We start from the raw sequence: 21013 nt of genomic DNA, 5'->3' as shown, positions 1-21013 counted from the left end.
AAGTTAGTTGTACATTAAGACCTGGAGGATTGTGTGATCCCAGACTGACAACGAAGTTGACTTCTGTTTTTCTTTGAAAAGTGTCTTTGAAGCTCTGTGAAAGAACACAGACAGAGAGATCAGGGTGGCAATGATCAAGGAATGTGAAGTGTTCCACGAAAGGCTTTGTCGAGAGTTTGATTTTAATGGCTCAAACATGCTCTATGAAACGGTCCGTTACCCATCTCTCTGTTTCATCACTTGCAGTGCCGGTCGAATGCCATTTGGAGCCTTAGCCCCTTAGTGTCCTTAGCGGGTAGTCATTATTAGATTTAGATGACCAAGGAAGTGTGCGGAGTAGCTGTACATTTCAGAACAGGTCATCCACCTGAAGCTAAACATGTTTGGGTCCGGCCAGTCCTTGGATGGGACAAGGATCCAAAATCATGGTCATGGAGGACTGCAGTAGCTACAGAATTTCATTTCAGCCAGTTTCCAAATTAAAACTTGGTCTTTGCCCAATAATGAAACTTGGTGTTTAGCTATATGCCTTGTTAATGCTTTTGTTCATCAAAGACAAATTTCAGTCACCTTGTTGGTTAAAGGTCCTCAGTTACAGTCCTGGAGGTCCGCAGTGCCTGCAGATTTTCTGTTCAACTACTGTTTGATTTTAATGGCTCAAACATGCTCTATGAAACGGTCTGTTACCCATCTCTCTGTTTCATCCAGGTCACTTCCTACAAGAAATGCAGTAAATAAGATTTTTATACTGGCAAGGGGCCCCTTATTTCACATTGAATTTACCAGAGGGACCAGATACAAGGGTATCGTTGGTCACATATCTGCAAGTGACACAGCCGCTCCTGTTATCCCTGTGGTAGTGTGGACAAAAGGCAAAAATGGAGGCAGATGTCTGCATTTTTAAATGAAAATGTACTAGAGAGGACAGGGCCTTAAGTCTCTATCATTAAAATATTTGTTACTATGTGTTCACCGGAAATGAACTGAGTGCCACATGTCGACAGTCATTCAGACTGTTAGGCCTGGAAACCTTAGGAACTGGGCTGATGATCGACTGTGTTGTGGAGAATGGACTCACTCTCACTTCTGAGTAAACGCTTGGTGTCTTGTGATGGACAGGCAGGATAGACTTTATTGCAAATAAAACTTCTCAGTTCAATGAAGTGAGCACCTTTTGTTAGGCAGATCTTATATTTATTACCATTCTTATCAGTATCTCTTTTGCATGTGAACAGTTTTCATCACTTTCTGACTCCAAAAACACAAATCCTTCGTTCCTAAAATGTATCCGTACCACCAATATTTTCTCATGCTTTATCAGAAATTATTGCTTTTCTGCCCCCATACATGTAGGTTTGGATTTTTTTTCTCCCTAAATAATAAAAACCATCATTTAAAAACTGCATTTTGTGTTTACTTGTGTTATATTTGACTAATGGTTAAATGTGTTTGATGATCAGAAACATTTTGTGTGACAAACATGCAAAAGAATAAGAAATCAGGAAGGGGGCAAATAGTTTTTCACACCACTGTATATGTTGCTTAGTTAACTATAATAATTCTTTACATTTATATAGTGCTTTTCTCACTACTCAAAGTCCTTTATATAGCAGGTGGGTAGCCACTTCAATCACCTGGATGATGTGTCGACAGCCATTTTTGCACCAGTACGCTCACCACACATTAGCTATTAGGTGGTGAAAGGATGAGAGAAAGGGCCAGTTAGAGACAGGGGTGGGTTTGGGGACCAGAATGACTAGGCAATGGAGGGCAATTTAGCCAGGACATAGGAGTACACCCTGATCTTTATGAAGGGTGGCCAGGGACCTTTTATGACCACAGAGAGTCAGGACCTCAGTTTTACTTCTCATCAAAAAGACGCCGCCATTTGTACAGCACAGTATCCCTACCACTGCATTGGGTCATTGGGATCCACATTCAGACCACGGGGTAAGTGCCTCCCGCTGGACTCACCAACAACCTAACCAGCAGCAATCCGAGCTTCTCCCAGATCAGGAGTCCACAATCACAGTCCTGGAGGGCCACAGTAGCTGCAGATTATCCTTACAACTAATTTCCTAATTAGAAGACAGTCCTTGTTGATAATGAAACTTTTTGGTGCGTTAGTACTTTCATTCATCCAAGAGAAAATTTAATTGCACTATAGTTTCCTTGTCTGAGAACATTATCCATGTGTTTTGTGGACCAGAACAGATTAAAATTTCACGGACCTTCCCATTCCACTCATTTATTTCTAAACATTTTTTAATACAAATAACTTCATGGTGCATATGCACGGGTTTAAAAGGAAGCAAAGTAGCTGGAGAGCTGCTGGTTTATTGGACATCTGCATTTCATTATTAACTAATGCCTGGTTAAGAAAACAGGCAACAATTAAGGGTTTTGAATTGTAACAGCCAAGATAACTAAAATTAAGCCAAAAAAAAACGTATTGCTTTAGTAGTAAATAAATCAAGATAGTAGTTGAACAGAAAATCAGCAGGCACTGCGGACCTCCAGGACTGTAACTGAGGACCTTTAACCAACAATGTGACTGAAATTTGTCTTTGATGAACGAAAGCATTAACAAGGCATATAGCTAAACACCAAGTTTCATTATCGGGCAAAGACCAAGTTTTAATTCAGAAACTGGCTGAAATGAAATCCTGTAGCTATTGCAGTCCTCCATGACCGTGATTTTGGATCCTCGTCCCATCCAAGGACAGGACTGGCCGGGCCCAAACATGTTTAGCTTCAGGTGGATGACCTGTTCTGAAATGTACGGCTACTCCGCACACCTCCCCGGTCGTCTAAATCTAATAGTAACGACTATCCGCTAAGGACACCGATGGGCTAGGGTTCCAAATGGAATTCAGTGACGGTTGTTTAAATCGTAAGATTGGCAAATTCGGTGCTGCCACGTTTTTACAGACTGGATCAGACTGGTGGTGAAATGGCAGCCAGATCTGCGAAAGATGCTGTCGATTAATCGGCCAGCCTACATCTTTATCATTACCTACGTTCACCAGCTCGGAAAACCTAAGAAAAAAGATCAGAATAGAATAACAAGCAAGCAGGCTGGTGAAGCGCTCGGCAGTACGCGAAGATATTGGAGTTGAGCACCTGCTTCTTCCAATCCGGCAGGAACCAAGTGGTTTGAGTAGAAAATGTGAAACGAAAACAACGGGGGATGATAGCCTCATAAGAAAAAAAATCAGTTTTAAAAAGTTAGGGAGCCCTTGAATTGAATGTATAAAAGCAACCGCTGAAAATGGACCTATGGTTGACTACACTGACGTTGAAGATCCCATCACCTTGAGGCGGCCGTCGCGATGCAGTATGGGAAATGTAGTTTTCACTGGGTAAAAGGCTATTCCCACTTAACTCTTTTGTCCCACCGATGATGCACGAATGTCGCAGTGGGTGCCAGCTGAAGGACTGCTCGGAGAGGGACGTTAAGTCCAAGCCGTATCCGTTTCTTTAGTGGTTCCCCGCAGCGGTGGAAAAGCCGTATTGCCTCCGAGCTCCACCCGTACAGAAACAAGCGCTTCCGGGTGTGGCTCAAACAAGAGTGTCGCCGGTCCGAATTGACAAGAGACGGCGGCGAAATGCGCTTCAACGAGAAGGAGCTGCTTTATCTATCCAGGCAGCCGTCGGAGAAAGCTGCCGAGCTAGGCATGAAGGGACCGAAGAAAGGCGACGGTAAGGGCGGTTCAATGACCGGGAAGGCGGTAGCAGCCTGGGGTTATTTAAGGGACGAGTGCCGGCGGCGGAGTGTCGCGTTAAATGAACGTGTGGCAGAGCGGGCGAGACGCGTTAAGAACACGAAGCGGGCAGGTAGATGGTCGAAGCGAATTTATGGGAAATCGCATAATTTGGAACTTCGGCGCTGTTACTTTCCCATTTCGTTTCAGCCATAGTCGCCGCGGTTCCGTAGGGAGCTTCACGATCTCCTAACACGTTTCAATTTTCTCTTTCGGTTTTCCTTGCCTGGGACTCGCTGGTTTCTTTTGTATTGTGCGTTCAAGATGTAAGTGAGAGCTTAAAACAGTACGGCAATTTATGTATGGTGGGAACCGCCGTAAAGAATAGCGAATAACGAGAAAATGATACCACTGGGATTCAAAGTGACCTGCGGACCAAAGGAGGTGATGTTACTCGCCACACAGCCAGGGGTGCAAAGATTTTCTTTGTGTGAGAGTGTAAAATATTTATTGTATACTTGAGAACCATATTTTTAAAGTGTCAAATCTGGACATTTGTGTAGCATCTGTGTATGCGTGTTAACTCCTGTCCACGGATGATGAACACCCTCATTTGTTTAATGCCCGCTTTGTCTCATCATCATCATAACCGGAGACAGATCAAGACGGGGGTGCTGGGACGCCGTCTATCCACACAAATGCATTGTTCTGATCAGTTAACACCCGTATTTATAGAAATGTTCTCTTGGTGTTTGGATCAGTGCAAAGTTCCAGACTCCATGATCATCCCTTTTCCAAAGAAGCTAAATACCTGCAGTTCTAAATCAGTGGTTCTCAATCTTGGCTCTGGGGACCCCCCTCTGGCTGCAGGTTTTGGTTTCAACCGACTTCTGTTGTAAAAATGGACTGCTAGCCTAGATAGATAGATAGATAGATAGATACTTTATTAATCCCAATGGGAAATTCACAAATTGCCTAGCTCTGAGGTTAGAGATCTATGCTGGTTTGAATCCCATAAACACCAGAAGTGACTCCATTGGGCCCTTAACCTGCAATTGCTTTGTCCTTGGAATGACGTTAAGCATCCAGCCCTGCAAGCAGGTCCTCCAATTTATAGGGCAGACTTGGGGGTTGGTGGCAGGATTGGTACTCCAGCCACCGTAAAAAGTCTTACACTTGTCTAGTGTGGTGATGAGGTGTCACCTACTGCACTGGGGTCTCAATCCAGGTGGTTCATTGTGTTGTGGGGTGCGGCAAAGCTTTCAGCAGATGCTCCTAACCCCCTTCTCTAGCCTAATGAAGTGATCTGTTATTAAACAGTTTTTGTGTTTCGGAGTAAATGTAAAAAATTACAAAACTATCCATCCATCCATCCATTTTCCAACCCGCTGAATCCGAACACAGGGTCACGGGGGTCTGCTGGAGCCAATTCCAGCCAACACAAGGTGCAAGGCAGGAAACAAACCCCGGGCAGGGCACCAGCCCACCGCAGGGCACACACAAAAAGCACACACTAGGGACAATTTAGAATCACCAATGCACCTAACCTGTATGTCTTTGGACTGTGGGAGGAAACCAGATAACCAGGAGGAAACCCACACAGACACTGGGAGAACCTAGGAAGCAAACCCGGGTCTCTTAACTGCGAGGCAGCAGCGCTACCCACTGTGCCACAGTGCCGCCCCAATTACAAAACTAAGTTTGGCAAATATTTGTTAAAATGTACTAGGCAGTTATATGGAAATGTATTTTTTTACCTTTTAACAATATTTTCCTGATTTTCATTGTTCCTTTCTAGGTTTTCTGATTATTTGATCTATTATTTACTAATTAGCGGGACTGATATTAAAGTAGTTGCAGCCATTTGTCATTTAGTGTTGTTTTCCCAGGTATCTGCTCTGCTTCTTTTTAATTGTCATTATTAGCATACAACGAAATAAGCAAACTACACAGAAAAAGATCAAAATAATAGAAAAAATGAGTTCATTAAAAAAATAAATACTTTTCTGAATTTAGAATAAGAGAAGAGAAAAAAATACCAGCTATCCATCCATTATCCAACCCACTATATCCTAAGTACAGGGTCACGGGGGTCTGCTGGAGCCAATCCCAGCCAACACAGGGCGCAAGGCAGGAAACAAACCGCGGGTAGGGCGCACACACCCACACCCACACACACTAGGGACAATTTAGAATCGCCAATGCACCTAACCTGCATGTCTTTGGACTGTGGGAGGAAACCCACGCAGAGACGGGGAGAACATGCAATCTCCATGCAGGGAGGACCTGGAACACAAACTGGTCTCCTTTTGGTGAGGCAGCAGCACTACCCACTCTCAACCATCTTAATGTGAATTCCCTGAAAACAGTAGAAATGATTGTGTGTTTTAGGAGACACTCCTCACTTCCTACTCCCCTAGTTATCGACAGACAGAACATTATTTGTTCACAGGGGGAATTTGGCAATTTTGATGTCATTGTCAACAGAGTAGAATCATTTAAACACCTGCCACTCACAGACTGACTGACCTAAAATAAACACATAACATTTGAACAAAACGCTTATCCAAAAAGTTCAGCAGTATATATATTTTTTTTCTTTCCATCAACTTAAAAATGTGAACCTGTCTCATTCAGTGTTGGTAAAGCTTTATAGAGCTCTTACTGACAGCATCCTTCCTCCATAATGGTGTGATACAGCAGTGTATCTGCTCACTCGAAACATGAACTGCATCGCGTTACACAGCAGACAAGATGGTGGGCCTGAAACTGGACTCCACTGAGGTTTTGTTATGCGTCAAGGGTCAGGAAATGTGCCAGAAATTTAAGCAAACACTACACTTGCCCAGGCAGCCATGGAGGAAACTTTACTGGTCACTGAAGACAAGAACGTGTAGATGTGTAAACTTTGTTATTTCTGTGGTTAAACACAGTTGCTGATTTTCATCCATCCATCCATTCTCCAACCTGCTGAATCCAAACAGGGTCACGGGGGTCTGCTGGAGCCAATCCCAGCCAACACAGGGCAGGAACCAATCCCGGACAGGGTGCCAACCCACCACAGGACACACACAAACACACCCACACTCCAAGCACACACTAGGGCCAATTTAGAATCGCCAATCCACCTAACCTGCATGTCTTTGGACTGTGGGAGGAAACCGGAGCGCCCGGAGGAAACCCACGCAGACACGGGGAGAACATGCAAACTCCACGCAGGAAGGACCCGGGAAGCGAACCCTGGTCCCCAGATCTCCCAACTGCGAGGCAGCAGCGCTACCCACTGTGCCACCGTGCCGCCCCCATTGCTGATTTTTATATATATATATATAATATATATATACATACTAGACAAAGAGCTCCTTTTGACAACGTAAGATGAAATGGGCACGAGTTTGTGTCAGCAGTGTATGAAGAACAAGTGATAAGTAACGAAGAAGTTGTTTTGTAATGATTGTAGTCCGCTTTACTCATTACTGTACAGGCTTGTACTGTTAGTTGATTAATTTTCCAGGCCTATAGTATAATATTGAATGATGAATGTTCCAGTACAATATGGAATAGTAATAAGTATAAGCACCACAAACCTGATATAGGTGTATTGAATGAATGCGTAATTAGGCCTCGAGCTGTAGTCGAAATCGCCTTTCAGGCCTCTAGAGCTGTAATCGAAGTCGTCTTTCTCTTTGAATTTTTGCGGCCGTAAATCCACCGCCTGCCGCGATGTTGGGGTTGGATGTCAGTCTCGTAAGGTTTTTCGGGCAGCTGCACAGAAGGCGACTGCACATTCAGCTTCAGTAGGACGTGAGTGAGTGAGGAGGCGGGCGAATTATGTATTAAGATATACACTAGGGGGCTTCACCTCCTCCTCGCTTCGCTCACCAACCTCCGTGTTTGGTTTTCCAGATACACACATTTAAGATTTTTTTTTTCTTTGAATTGTTGTTATTTCATTAGTTTCACTTTTATTTCTGAACTTCTGTAAAAACAATATTTGGAATCTTTTGAGTCCCAACATGCTGAATCTTTTTAATAAGGTCAGTGAGACATGTTTAATGACTTTGTACCATAATTCAGGATGGGTTTCTCTGTTTGGAATTTCAGCACAGACAAAACGATCGACATCATCAGCAGTTAATCATTTTTTTTTGCAAAGTAACCAATAAATGCATGTGAGGTAAACTCCGTTTTTGAAATTCTCTTGACTTAAATTTCAAAGCCTTACAATATTTACATACTTCTGACATATCACCTGTGTCCATATATATGATCTCTATTCGCCTTTTTGTTATTTCTCCAAGTAATAATTTCTCTTTTTTTTGTGCTAATACGATGTTTTCTTTCTTTGTTTTGACACTGTTGTTTTTTTCTGCTTTCATATTCTGTATCTTGCTCTGCATGTGTTTTGCGCCTACGTTTTTTTTTTAGTTTTTTGAATTCCAGTTTTCTTTATCTCTAACCTGCTCTGTGTGTGTTTGGCCCCCTTGATTTTTAACCTCTTTATGACATTTTACTTTGTTTTCTACTCTTTGTCTTTTATTTCTGACCTTGCTTTGTCCTGCTTTTTTTTTCATTGACACCTGGTCTGTGGTGATTATTTTCCCTTTTTCGATTAATAATTTCGATTTGTTTGCGCTACTGCGATCTTTACTTTCTTTTTTTTATACTTTCTAATTTTCCTGCTTCCTTTAACTTTCTCCACATTTGTATCGCGCCAATGTTTTTTTTTTTTTTTGAGCCTTTCAAATTCCACTGCTTTCATAATCTCTAACCTGCTCTTCATGTGTATAGCGTGAAAGTCTTTATGAAGTTCTATTTTGTCTTTTACTCTTTGTCTTTTAATTCCGAGCCCGATTGGACCTGCTTATTTTTCAATTCCACTTATTCTGGGCTGATAATTACTTTCCTTATTTTCTGAATTTGCACCTAGATTATTCTTTTTCTTTTTTGCTCTTTTTTTCTCTCCAACGCTTTTGAGTCTCTTTTCTCGGCGCTGCTCTTTCTTCTTCGCTTAGTCGTCGACGTTTCATTTATAACGTATTGTCCTTATATGCTTTATATGCACTGAGAGCCCTGGATCTGTGTGTGCTCAAAGCCTTGACACGACTGAGTGTGTTGTTGCCCGTGGTCTTATTTGGTTGTAAGTAGGGCGCGTTTTGCAAGAATCTCATGTTCTACGTCCCCGCGAGACGGTCCTGAGTCAATCTCTTGGCACAAAGTCTCATGTTTAAGGTCCCCGCGAGACGCTCCGTGGCCAATCTGTTTCGTCTCGCGGGTCTTTTAAATGTCTTCCGTGATCTTAACGTGAAGATCACATCTCGTCTCCCGTCTTTCTCTCCCAGGATTTTAATTTATAATAGAGAGAAGATATATATATATTTATAAATTACGTTTATTTTATATAGGACTTACCTAATATATTACTGGCTTTATGACATTGTTTTATATATCTGTGTATAGTGGATATAATGTTATGATGGTGTCCTGTCTTGTATATTGTGTTGTTTAATTCCATGTACCTTGTTACTGTATGGCTGCAACACCTGGAAAAATCCCTAGCACAGGTCAGGTAAGGTCAGGTCGGGTTGGGGAGGATGCACTGGTAAAGCACGTTGTCGTACCCACCACACGACGAAACAGCTCGGGAACTCAGTTGGGATGATTACAGGCCAGTGGTGCTGACCTCTGTAATAATGAAGTCATCTGAACATCTTATCTCAGTAGTGGTGTCAGCTAGCAACTGTGCTGCCTGGTAATAAAACTGAAGTTCAACTTCTAAACATTTTCACAAATAAGCACATATGCTTCCACCTCAAGTTACTGCACATTTTTTTTTAATTGAATTTTATATTTCATAAACATTTGTGATGCTCCTTTAAAAATCTCACTGAATCTAGTACATCACATTGATGGACAAACTCTGAACATTTAACAGCACGTAAACATTCACTACCGTTTTGTGGACAAGCCCATGTGTTTTGTTTGTTTTTAAAGATGCCCAGTTGTAGCACTGAGTAACGTCCTGCTCTTAACATCAGGTTCACTTGTTCTGACTTGGTGTAGTAGAATACTTGCCTGAGGAATGGATGCCACTCAAGGTTTTTTTTTGGGGACAGAACTTTTGACAGGTGGCCATCATTGTCTGACATTCCTCCATTTGCAACCAAAAAAAATGAGAGTACAAAGCGTTGGTCGCGTCATTTGGCACCGATTTGAGAAAAGGAATCGCTTGCTGCGGCCCCTGGTTAAAAATGATTTTCTCTTTGGCATGGCTGATTTGTGAGATTTACAGCATGGGTTAGCATCATTGTCTCTGAACTTTTTCCCCAAAACAAATCAAATTTTATTTCTCACATACAGATAATGCATACAGTAGATTTTTTAATGAAATACTCTGTTGTTTAAATCCAATGACTGTGCAAAGGGACAATAACAATACATGACTTCATCCATCCATCCATCCATCATCCAACCCGCTGAATCCGAACACAGGGTCACGGGGGTCTGCTGGAGCCAATCCCTGCCAACACAGGGCACAAGGCAGGGACCAATCCCGGGCAGGGTGCCAACCCACCGCAGGACACACACAAACACACCTACACACCAAGCACACACTAGGGCCAATTTAGAATCGCCAATCCACCTAACCGGCATGTCTTTGGAATGTGGGAGGAAACCGGAGCGCCCGGAGGAAACCCACGCAGACACGGGGAGAACATGCAAACTCCACGCAGGGAGGACCCAGGAATCAAACTCAGGTCCCCAGATCTCCCAACTGCGAGGCAGCAGCGCTACCCACTGCGCCACCGTGCCGCCCCTACATGACTTCATAAATATTCAAAAATCATTAATACAATTGTGAATGTGTGATAAATAATAAGTAACTAGATCAATAACTTACTAACTCAATGTCAGAGAGTTTACAATGGAAAAAGCTAACTTAGGTTGTCCCCACAAGCGCCATATGTGTGAATGAGTATGAATGCCCTGCGATAGACCGCCACTGTCTAGGGTTGGTTTCGGCCTTGTGCCTAAAGCTGTTAGGAGAGGCTTCCTGACCCAGGTTAAAGAGGGTCAGTACAGGTGGATGGATGTATTTCTAGTATGACTGAAAAGTCTCTTTTTAAAGGGGTGGAGGGGTTACTCAGTGGGGTTGCTGCTGCATCATGGGAAGAGAGAACCTCCCTCTCCGGCTCACAGATTGTATTCTAGAAGCTGAACCAATGAAAGTCGCCCCTTGGCAGAAGTGAACTGAGATTGTTGCTGTCTTTGCTTTGCAGTTCCAAAGAAGCGGCTTGTGAAACTGGTGGTGAACTTTCTCTTTTACTTCAAGACAGATGAGGAAGAGGTAAGTAACACATGCAAACATTAGAAAGTGGACACATAGAATAAGTAACTAAGTAGTGTGTGGGGGACGGGGCTTCAGGTGTAAAACCTTGCTTAGATTCCATACTAAACAAAATTAGCCCCTAGAACAACTAAAGTTTTACCTCTTTGTCTGTCTGTCTTTCTATGTAAAATTTTGTTTAGTCTACAAGAGCAAAAATAGCATACACACATAAAAAAAATGGGTTTATTAAACCGTTTGTTCACCACATGCCGCTCCAAGTTTCCTTTATAAATCTCAAATCAACTTAAAACTCGTGCACCCACTTTTAGTCACTTCCTATCAGTAACCATATATGGCGTGCAAATTTGAATATTCATGATCTAACCACCATATAAATTTATCCATGTTCCTATGTGAGATTTTGCAATAAACCGTGGGAGAACACAGAAAACGATACTTCTGTCAGTAATATTTCAAGTCTACATTCACTGAAGTGGAGAACTGCAAAAGATTTTTTGTTTGCTGGTCTCTCTGTGGCAGTTACAAATAATAGAAAAAAAAAAAACAAGAGTGGGAGCAGCTGAGTGGAGAGAGCAACAGCAATGTGCCATCATGCAGTGCCCAGACTGCTGCCAGAGCACAGGGTGAACTGACACAGGCTGTGTGCAGAGGACTTGCAGAAAACAAGATTGTGTGTTTGTTAAGTTTTATGCTTTTATTTACCGGTGGTGTTTTGTGTTCTGTGTCCTCCATTATCCCTCCACTGAGCCAGTGCTTTTTGACGTGGTGGAGTGGTTTGCGTGATTCAATGATCCCCTGAGCAATGTCATCAAGAGTTGTGTACTCTTGGCACTGACTGAGGTGAGGTGAGGTCCTGACTAAGACTGACACCCACACACCCCATCCTACCAAGCGGTGCAACTCCCTGCCATACCTTGTCGTCTTGCAACTGGATTGCCACGTGGATTCCCAACAGGAAGTGAGGCGGTGTGATTGCACACACTCATTACCACCGATATCAACAACTCCTTTGCGCAGGCTCTTCCTTCTATGATGATGATGGATGATCCTCCATTGTAAAGCACCAGTGTGGGCAAAGTACTTTTTGAAAATTTATAGAAAGTACAAACTTTGGAACACAATTCTGCATGGCAAAGGCATATACACCATGTTTGTGAAGAAATATTTTTGACTTGAAAAATACCAAAATTAAAATCTTTTGAGATTTTAACAGCTTCCTCCACGAGACCTACGAGTGTCCAGCAGGTTTTGTTCGCTCCACAAATGGCCTGGCTTAATGCTGGGAAATACGCTGCGGTAAGATACGTTCCACATGCACTACCACCTTAAGGCCACACCAGGAGCAAGCGTCATTCACGACACAATTACTACATCTTACATTTAGCTTGTATTCAATAGTCATCCAGCCATTTTGTAAACTTGCTTGATCCTAAGTAGGTTTGCAGGGAAGCTGGTGCCTATCCCTGCCATGATGCTAATGATTGGTGGAACAGTTCTTAGGCAGGGTACCAGTTCATCACATTCCACATAAAATCCATGTCAGGTTCTGCTGGAAAAACCCCACTGAAGGGAGCAGTTAGGGCTCATTTATACTTCACACTCAGATCATGGTCGCCACGCATTCTGAGCGTTCATTTGATGCGTCCTCTGAGCAGGTCCTCAGAAATTAACGCGACACGTGCGCGAGTTGCAGTACCAGCAAAAAGTTGGGATTGGGGGTGCAGTGTGATCAAGTCTGAACGTGACATCAGAGTCTCTGGTTACTATCTACATGTGACAGAAAGCTGCTTTGCGGATCCTACGAGATCGGTGTGCGTGCTTCGATATTTGATAAATACAGATGTATTCATGGTGCTTTTATATTCAAGCGTCACATATTCCCGATCATAATGACACGATACGTTTTAAAAGTCTCACATACCGTCTTCTGTGCCATCTTTTTTTCTAGGGCTTCCTCTGGTCCTGACAGCAGCGAATCGCCAGCAATAATCGCCACACTGAGCACATTAAATGTATGATATTCTGCACATTTAGAATCCTTAGATTTATACTTGATATCACTTTCATGATGAAAAGCATTAAAGTATGTATATTACATTTCACAGATAAATCGGTAATTTCGTTTAAATAATGAATACTGTTAATAATTACACACATGGGGTGACACAGTGGCGGAGCGTTAGCGTTGCTGTCTCGCAGTGAGTCACGTCGCTGATATTCCCTGCCTGGAGTTTACACGTTTTCCTGCTGGGTTTCCTCAGTGTGCTCCAGTTTCCTTCCAAAGATATGCAGATTTGGGGATTTTGTGCCGCTAAAATGACGGCACGTGTGTGTGTGTGTATGTGTGTGCTTGTATTCACCTTGCAATGAGCCAAGGCATCGTCCAGGGATTGTTTCTCACTCGTGCCCAATGCTTGCTGGAATGGACACATCCCTGGATTTATTCAATAAACATCCTTTTCAGAGATATTGCGGTAAGGTGTCATCAGAATTTAATGGGTGTTCTAGGCAATTCACAACACAGAGAAGCCGAAGATGTTCTCACCGTGATAACATCTCACACTGCCACCTGGCAGATTCCTCCAGATTTACATAAACTACGCGCGAGTATAAACACTTCAACGCTTGCGTAGCAGGAGTGTCCGCTGCAGCATGCGTCGCGTGAAGTATAACTCCGGCCTTAGGACACCATCTGTCTCCATCTCTGATAGCTGAGGTTGCTCTTGGTGCTTCAGCCATTATCATCTCTAGGGCCAGTCACGGCATACAGATGTTTGGATGGTGGAAGGCTATGGAGGCCTGCAACTCAAAGGTTCCTGGGGTTGAACAGGTCCACCGATACAGTGGGGTGTGGTAAAGTTGATTCCAACGCTCATTAAAAAAATCTCTAAAACAAAAAATGTTCTTGGAGTTTCCCCAGCCAGGAACCCAAGAAGTTCTTTCTCATTGACTGATACAGCATAACAGTGAAAGCAAAAATGTAGAATGAGAGGAAACGAAAGTAATGTAACATGTAGAGATGGGATAAAACCTATATATATCTGTCTGTCCGCTTTTCACCAGAGAACAACTTAACGGATTTAGATTGGGGTTTTTTTTCTATAATTTGCTTGAACATTCCAGTTGAATTTGTGACTTCTTCTCATCGTGCTAGGAATCATAGTTTGCTTGCAGGAGCGTTATATTCACGCTAATCCGAGATAGAGGCTGCGGGCCGAGGGGAGGCGTGACATCAGGAGTGGGGAGCTGGGCAGTGCCCTCCTTGCTGTCCTGTTTCACTACTATGTGGGCAGAGCCATGGGGGGTGGCTAGTTGTGTATATAAACCAATAATCTTTAATAAGCATATTGTGCTCTGATCGGACTTCATCTCTGCCTAATCACCATTTGCTTTATAGGTCTTCCCAGGTTTGATTTCATTTTGTGTTAATTCCTGTTTTTCTCTTTTTCTCCTGTGCCCCACATAGCCCATCGGTGCCTTACTGCTGGAGCAGTGTAAGATTCAGCAGGAGGATGGCTCCATGTTTTCCATCAGTAAGTAGGAAATGTAACTTGTCTTGAACGGTTTTGTCCTTTTCGAATTGTATGTTTAATCTCCTGGTCCATCACGAGTCTAAACTGCTAGCTCTCCATCTTTAGTGCACACTTCTTTATGGCTCATTGAGCGCACTGGCCTTGTATCATTTACTGATTCTTTGGAGTTCAAACTAAATTATTACCAGCGAACAAATCCCTGCCATTATAGATCCTGATCCCTTGCCTGGCCAAGAGGACATGAGGAAGGAAAGGTCAGCATTGGAATGGTGATATTCCTCTTCTGTGCCAGGACATGGACAACAGAAAGATGCTGCAGTAGCAGCTACACCAGGGATGGCATCCCAGCAACCACAGAGGGACACACTGGTTGGGCTTGGGCACCTGGAACGACAGGACAGTAGGCAACTGTCTCCTACGGGTAGAGTACCCCCCCCATACACAGGGTAGCAACATCCCATTTGGCAAAATCCAATATGGACATCGGGCAGAGCATTATGGGAGTTGTGGTCCCGTGGGCCTGCACTGCCGGGTTCTGTGGCAGCTCTCAGGAGGCGTTGTCGGATATTGACGGCACAAGGACTGTTAGGGTCCTGCCTGACCCTGTAATGCTTCCCGGAGGCAATAGATTAAGCAGCGGAAGTACTTCTGGGTTTGAAGTTAAAAGAGACCCCCTCCAGTGGCCCAGTGAGTTGGAGTCGGGAGAGAAGACCAGCAACGCTCATCTGGGTGGAGTGGAGGAGATCAAAGTAAATAAAGAAAGACCGAAGAGCTTGCTGTGCTGTATCATTGGAGCGGGGAAGAAACTGGTTATAAGTAAAAGAACTGGATTTGAACCCAGGACTGTGTCTGTAGTAGTTGTGTTTGGGGTATTGGGGCTCACTGTGCTCTCTGCAGGCCACAATACTTACATATAATAGAATTAATTACATATAGAGTGCCCTCCGTAATGTTTGGGACAAAGACACATTTTTTTTCCTTGATTTACTCCTGTGCTCCACAGTTTAAAATTACAAATCAAACAATTCAGACACAGTGAAAGTGCACATTGTATCCATTTCTGTCATACCATGTAGACTTTTTTTTTTAACGTGGTCGCACACTGTCGGGGTGTTGGAAGATCACAGCTGGTTACTCCATGGTTTAATCTTCTTCTCCTCTATTTTGTTCTTGTTTCAGTTTTCTTCGACGAGTCTGAGCGCAAGTACCAGTTTGAATGTGACACCCTCGACCAGTGTCGGGAGTGGGTCGAGTCACTCACTCGGGCCAGGTAGGTCGCCCTCTTTTTACAGCTGGAATTGCATCTGAAATCTAGAACATTCTGTGCCACATTCGTCACCTTTTGACATGGACGCCAAACACTAACTCATCCAAATGATTCACATCCTGGTGGGGTAGAATTAGTGGTACACAGCTACATAAATAGTAAATGAACACCCACACACCACTTGGGCATCAAAATTCATACATGGTTGAGGTTGAGTATACTGGCCCAAGTAATCTTGCGTACATCCAGAACTAGAAAACCAACTCCTCATCATTTTTGCTTTTCTAAGTCTGAATATACAGCACCAAGGGTTAGTTCAGTGCCCATATTTAGCAAGTGTCTCATAATGAATTGCACTAAAAGTCAGACTGGGATAAGAAATTGTCCAACCCCACAGAAAGACATGAGAAGTTGTTATGAAGCATCCCACACCCACTGCCAGTGAGGAGTAGGAGGCCACACTCGAAAATGAATGACGTCACAATTATACAGCACCACGAGCCACAAAAGGACGCTCAAAAAGGCATTTTATAGTTTCCATGGAAATTGTGACGGCGCGTTGTAGTTGTACGATACTAACATTAAGACTTCATCACAAAGATGATGCTAATAATATTCAAAGGGACGGGATTACGTTCAAATAAAAGCTTTGTGCCCCACTCATGAGGTACTCTGTACTGAACCACACCGTTTTGCACCAACATCAAAAATAATATTGTAACAAGCACCAAGATGGAACGAGACACACAAACACACCAAATGGGAGTAAAGTCTGGTAACAGGTACGTTTATTTTACAATGCATGATCCACAGCCGTACTTTCAGAATCACAGTAAACACCTTGTAAAGTAACAGTAACTGAAACTAGCCATGGCTATTCTTACGCTGTTTCTAAAGTCAACGTTCACGCTTCTAATGCTCTCATTCTGGAGTCACATGACATGTCCATTTACCCAGTGCCTTGGGAGTCCCTGCCTAACTTCTCAGGCTTCTAAAGTTGAACAGGAATATTCCAAGGGTTCATGGAATGCACAGCTCAGTGTGACCCATCCTGCATTGTGAATCTTTAGGTAATATGCCAGCTACTACAGTACGGTTTCCATCTAAGACCCCCTGTGTGTTGATACTGCTTGCGATTCACATATGCACGTTCATACACTCTTGGGATGATTACATGTGTGTTGTCAATCACACCAACAGCTCTGAACAGCAGTTTGCATGAATGCAGCTTGCTTTAACGTTACCCCACATGGAGCAGTTGGGAAAGTTATACATCCGTGTATTACCTCATGTGTTGCAAGGGCTTTCAAAGTTTGGTGCGAAATTTGAGAATTTATTGGTTGTGACATACCCAAATTATGGCCATTGCAAAGCTGCTTTTTCCCCTGTGGCTAAAAAACAATGTTACCAACAGTTACGGTTTAGCTGATACTGTACTTCATGTGATCACTGCATCTACATGAAGAAGCTGTTTGTTATGCCTGTTGTACCATCTCTGTCAAATCAATACCTTTATGTGAGTTCTTTAGTGGTCCAGTATTTCAAAACCTTCTGCCTTTTCCATGATGAACATGCTGGTCTCTGCCTGAACACCATGTTCTGGCAGCTCCTAGTGAGTTAGGACAACTCTTGAGCTCTCCTAAAGCCTCATGAAGTTAGTAATGTCTTAAATTGAGACAACTGATAGAATCCTTTTACACAGTGTTGGGTTAATAGACATAAGATCCCAGTTAGAGTAGGTCTGCAACAGGGGGTCTTCTTTAAGTCCTTGCCTCTTAGATCTGATTGTGGATGTGTTGACTTCTGGGATAAAAGACCAGTCTCCCCCGGGGCAGATGAGCGGATGACGTTGTGTTATGTAGGAAGAGGAAGTGCAGAGAAAGCTGGAAAAATGGAGAAGGGTTTTGGAAGATAGAGGGCTGAAGATAAATGTGAAGACGACAGAATATATGAGGTTTAGTGATGATCACGATTCAGGAGTTAGTTTGCAGAGAGAGCTACTGAAAAGTGAGCAAGTGTAAATATCTAGGATCAGCGGTAGACCAAGATGGAGAATTAGGCACAGGAAAGACACACACAGTGCAGAGTAGATGGAACAGCTAGAAGAAGGTGTCAGGAGTGTTATGTGTTTGAGGACTCAAGGTGAAAGTTAAAGGTAAGACCAGCAATGACGTATGGAGCTGAGACATGGGCAGTAAAAGGGAACAGAAAGGAGAAGAAGTTAGATGTGCCAGAAATGAGAAGGCTGAGATGAATGTGTAGAGTTACAAAAAGGACAGAATAAGAAATGAGACAACAAAAGTGGGATAGAGATCTAAGAAAATAGAGGAAAGTAGGTTGAAGTGGTATGGACAAGTGATGAGAAGAGACGATGAATATGTGGTAAAAAGAGTGATTGGAGTGGAAGTCCAGAGGAAGAGAAAGTGAGGGAGGCCAAAGCAGAGGTGGATTGGATGGATGAAGTGAAAGAAGGTCTGAAGGAAAACGGGTTGCAGGACTGAGCTCTTTGGAGGAGGTTGATCAAGCACATCGACCCCACACAGAAGTGGGGAAAGTTGTTGAGGAAGAAGAAGACTCCTGCTACCAAGAGTAGGACTGAACCTGTATCACTCTGAGGTTTCTGAGCCAGTCAGGACCGGTGTTATCATGAAGTTTGTGAGATTTACCAGGAACATACATTAGGTACATCTATACTCATTGTTGAAGATTAAGGCAGACATACAAATGCACGTAATGATCTCATCCCATCCAGAGAAAGACTCAAACTGTAGCAATTACCAGCCACTCTGCAATATTCTGCATAAAATTCTCTATATATGGACTCACCATCACCTGCACTAACAAACATGCAGGGGTCCTCACAACACACAGAAAACCACAAGTGTTTTGTTTTAATGCCACTCACTACCCAAACTAGGTCTTACTTTTACCGAAGGTTGTTCTAATTACTGAGGAGCGATCGCCTTGGGAACCTCAGTAGTATGACAGTAGCAATCTGACTCGCACTTGGTACCTTTTTATTATTTCAATCACTCTAGAAAAAGTATAGAAAATATAAAATCAGCGTGGTATTTATTAATGTATAACAATACCAAATGGAAGAAAATACATTAGGAAAAAAATGGGTAGCAAAGTCTGGATTTCAACAGTCTGAGGAAAAACTCCGTGAGAAGGAGTGGATGTTGTCCTGGGTGGCTTTTAGTTTAGCGATCAGAGTTACGCTTTCTGCTGTCCATATCAGTTGGTCTCCTGTCTCTTCATCTACGTCTCTCTTCCTATGTAGCCCATCTGTTGTTATTTTTCTGCTTCCTTTTAGTCCATCATGCACTCTTACAAGTCCTGGTTCTTTACTGGGTTGCATGGTTCCTCATAGAGCTATTGATCAACAAAACACCACTTCATTCTGGGAAGAGTTCTTTGCATATGAAATTGGTTCTTTGTGCTTTGATAAACTTCATAATATGTAGAGGAAACCTGAAATATTTAATGTATGGTAGGCTACCCTGCAGGACACGAACAGATTAAGAAAACGAGGACTTAACCTGTGTCATTGTATGCAGCGAGACTCCTTTAAAATGACAACCCCTTGGTATGGTTATTGACTTTATGGAGCCTGTTACGGATCCAAATATTTAAAGATTCTTTCTGGAACCTTCTTGTCCATGGGTCTTTTATGGCATCGCTCAGAAATACCACTCCATGATTTTTAATTATTTATGTTAAACTGCACCCATTGGGTTTGGGGACATGTGACATGGCACACATTTGATTTGTTATCTTGCCCTGATGGCGAATGACTCTGATCAGAGTGTTTCCTCTTTTAAATATCTCCACACTTCTTTCTTTGTCAAATTGTAAACCAGTTCTGCAATTCCTAGCCCTATGGTGTCCAAATTAAAACAGGTTCTTTGTCATCTGAACTTATTTCCTATTCCCTGGTTGTAAACGAATTGGAAAAATAAACCAGCAGGAAGAAACGCATAAATTACTGGTACGATACCAAAGGACGCTTACAATGTCTGTAATTAAAGTCCTGTAAATTCTGTCACCCTGGTTTGTTTGTAAAATATTTCAAATTACAGTGTGCAGTTCCCACGCCAGGCCACGACTGTGTTGCTACTCTGAGAGGCCTGATCAATATGGGTACGGGTGGAATTGGAATTGGAGCTCAAACAGAGCCGTCAGTACTGCATTAACCAGTCTCACCTTCTTCTTCTAATCCTCCAGCTATGAATACATGAGGAAAAGTCTCATCTTTTACCGCAGTGAAATTCAGAGGCTTACCGGCAGGGTGAGAAACACTCTTCTTGTGTTAACAGTTTTGATGTGCTGGACCTGCCACTGACCAATCTCCTCTTCTTTAACCAGGACCCCCTGGAGCAGTACGGAATATCGGAGGAGGCGCGTTTCCAGATCTGCTCTCAAAGGACCTAAATGCAGCCGGCCAGCTCAGACTTTTTTTTATTTTGCTTTCGATTGAATTTTTAGTGACCGTGAAACTTCTTGAACTGAATGTAGGTTCTGGGGTGCTTAAGTGTTTGTTCTGCGCTCTCTTGAAATTATTGCAGGCAGTGGCGCTGAGGCCCCCCCCCCCCTCCTTAGCCAGAGCAGGGAAGTCACTTAACTTTCCATTCATCATGGTCAGTTGTGCTTCTTGGACAGCACCAGAGGTCATCTCTGAAAAGTCAGACTGTTTCTGCCTGCTCAGTCTCGTCTGATTACATAACTGTTGCTAAGAATGTGTCACGGATGCGGGACACTTGCACTATATTTCTGTAAAACTGTGATCTTTGAGTCCGCTCAGTTTGCTTTTTCCTCACAGAAGACTGAAGAAGAGAGAGAAGGAGAAGAAGTCTTCTGCTGTAAACGAATTCCTGGAAGAGTCGAGTCACTGGCAGTGGGGTGAGGGCCTGTTCAAATTTAAGCTTCACTGTTTCAGTGGGCGATGTGGCATTGGCCTTATCGGCCGCCCTCTCCTCACTTCTGGGCCATAACAAGGATGTTCAAGTATCGGACTGGGCCACTCAAAATATATCAGGTCTTATTCTGCTACCTGGGTCTTTAAAAACAATTTTGTGAAAAATCTGAATGCTGTATATATATACTTTTTTTACTTTATTAAAATATGCAATAAAGTATTTTAAGCTATTCAATCAAA

General features: G+C 43.0%; 1 protein-coding gene across 1 annotated transcript; it reads left to right on the top strand.

Moving 5' to 3' along the window:
- The first annotated feature begins 3344 nt into the window (after positions 1 to 3344).
- Positions 3345 to 21013, top strand: plekhj1 (pleckstrin homology domain containing, family J member 1). Its single transcript, XM_028816436.2, has 6 exons — positions 3345 to 3702; positions 10985 to 11052; positions 14522 to 14588; positions 15768 to 15858; positions 20083 to 20146; positions 20224 to 21013. The coding sequence occupies exons 1-6, from the start codon at positions 3609 to 3611 to the stop codon at positions 20287 to 20289; spliced, it is 450 nt and encodes a 149-aa protein (XP_028672269.1). The 5' UTR covers positions 3345 to 3608; the 3' UTR covers positions 20290 to 21013.

The sequence above is a fragment of the Erpetoichthys calabaricus genome, chromosome 12 (genome assembly GCF_900747795.2).
Source record: "Erpetoichthys calabaricus chromosome 12, fErpCal1.3, whole genome shotgun sequence".
NCBI lineage: Eukaryota > Metazoa > Chordata > Cladistia > Polypteriformes > Polypteridae > Erpetoichthys > Erpetoichthys calabaricus.
This window is presented reverse-complemented; position numbering and strand designations above follow the sequence as displayed.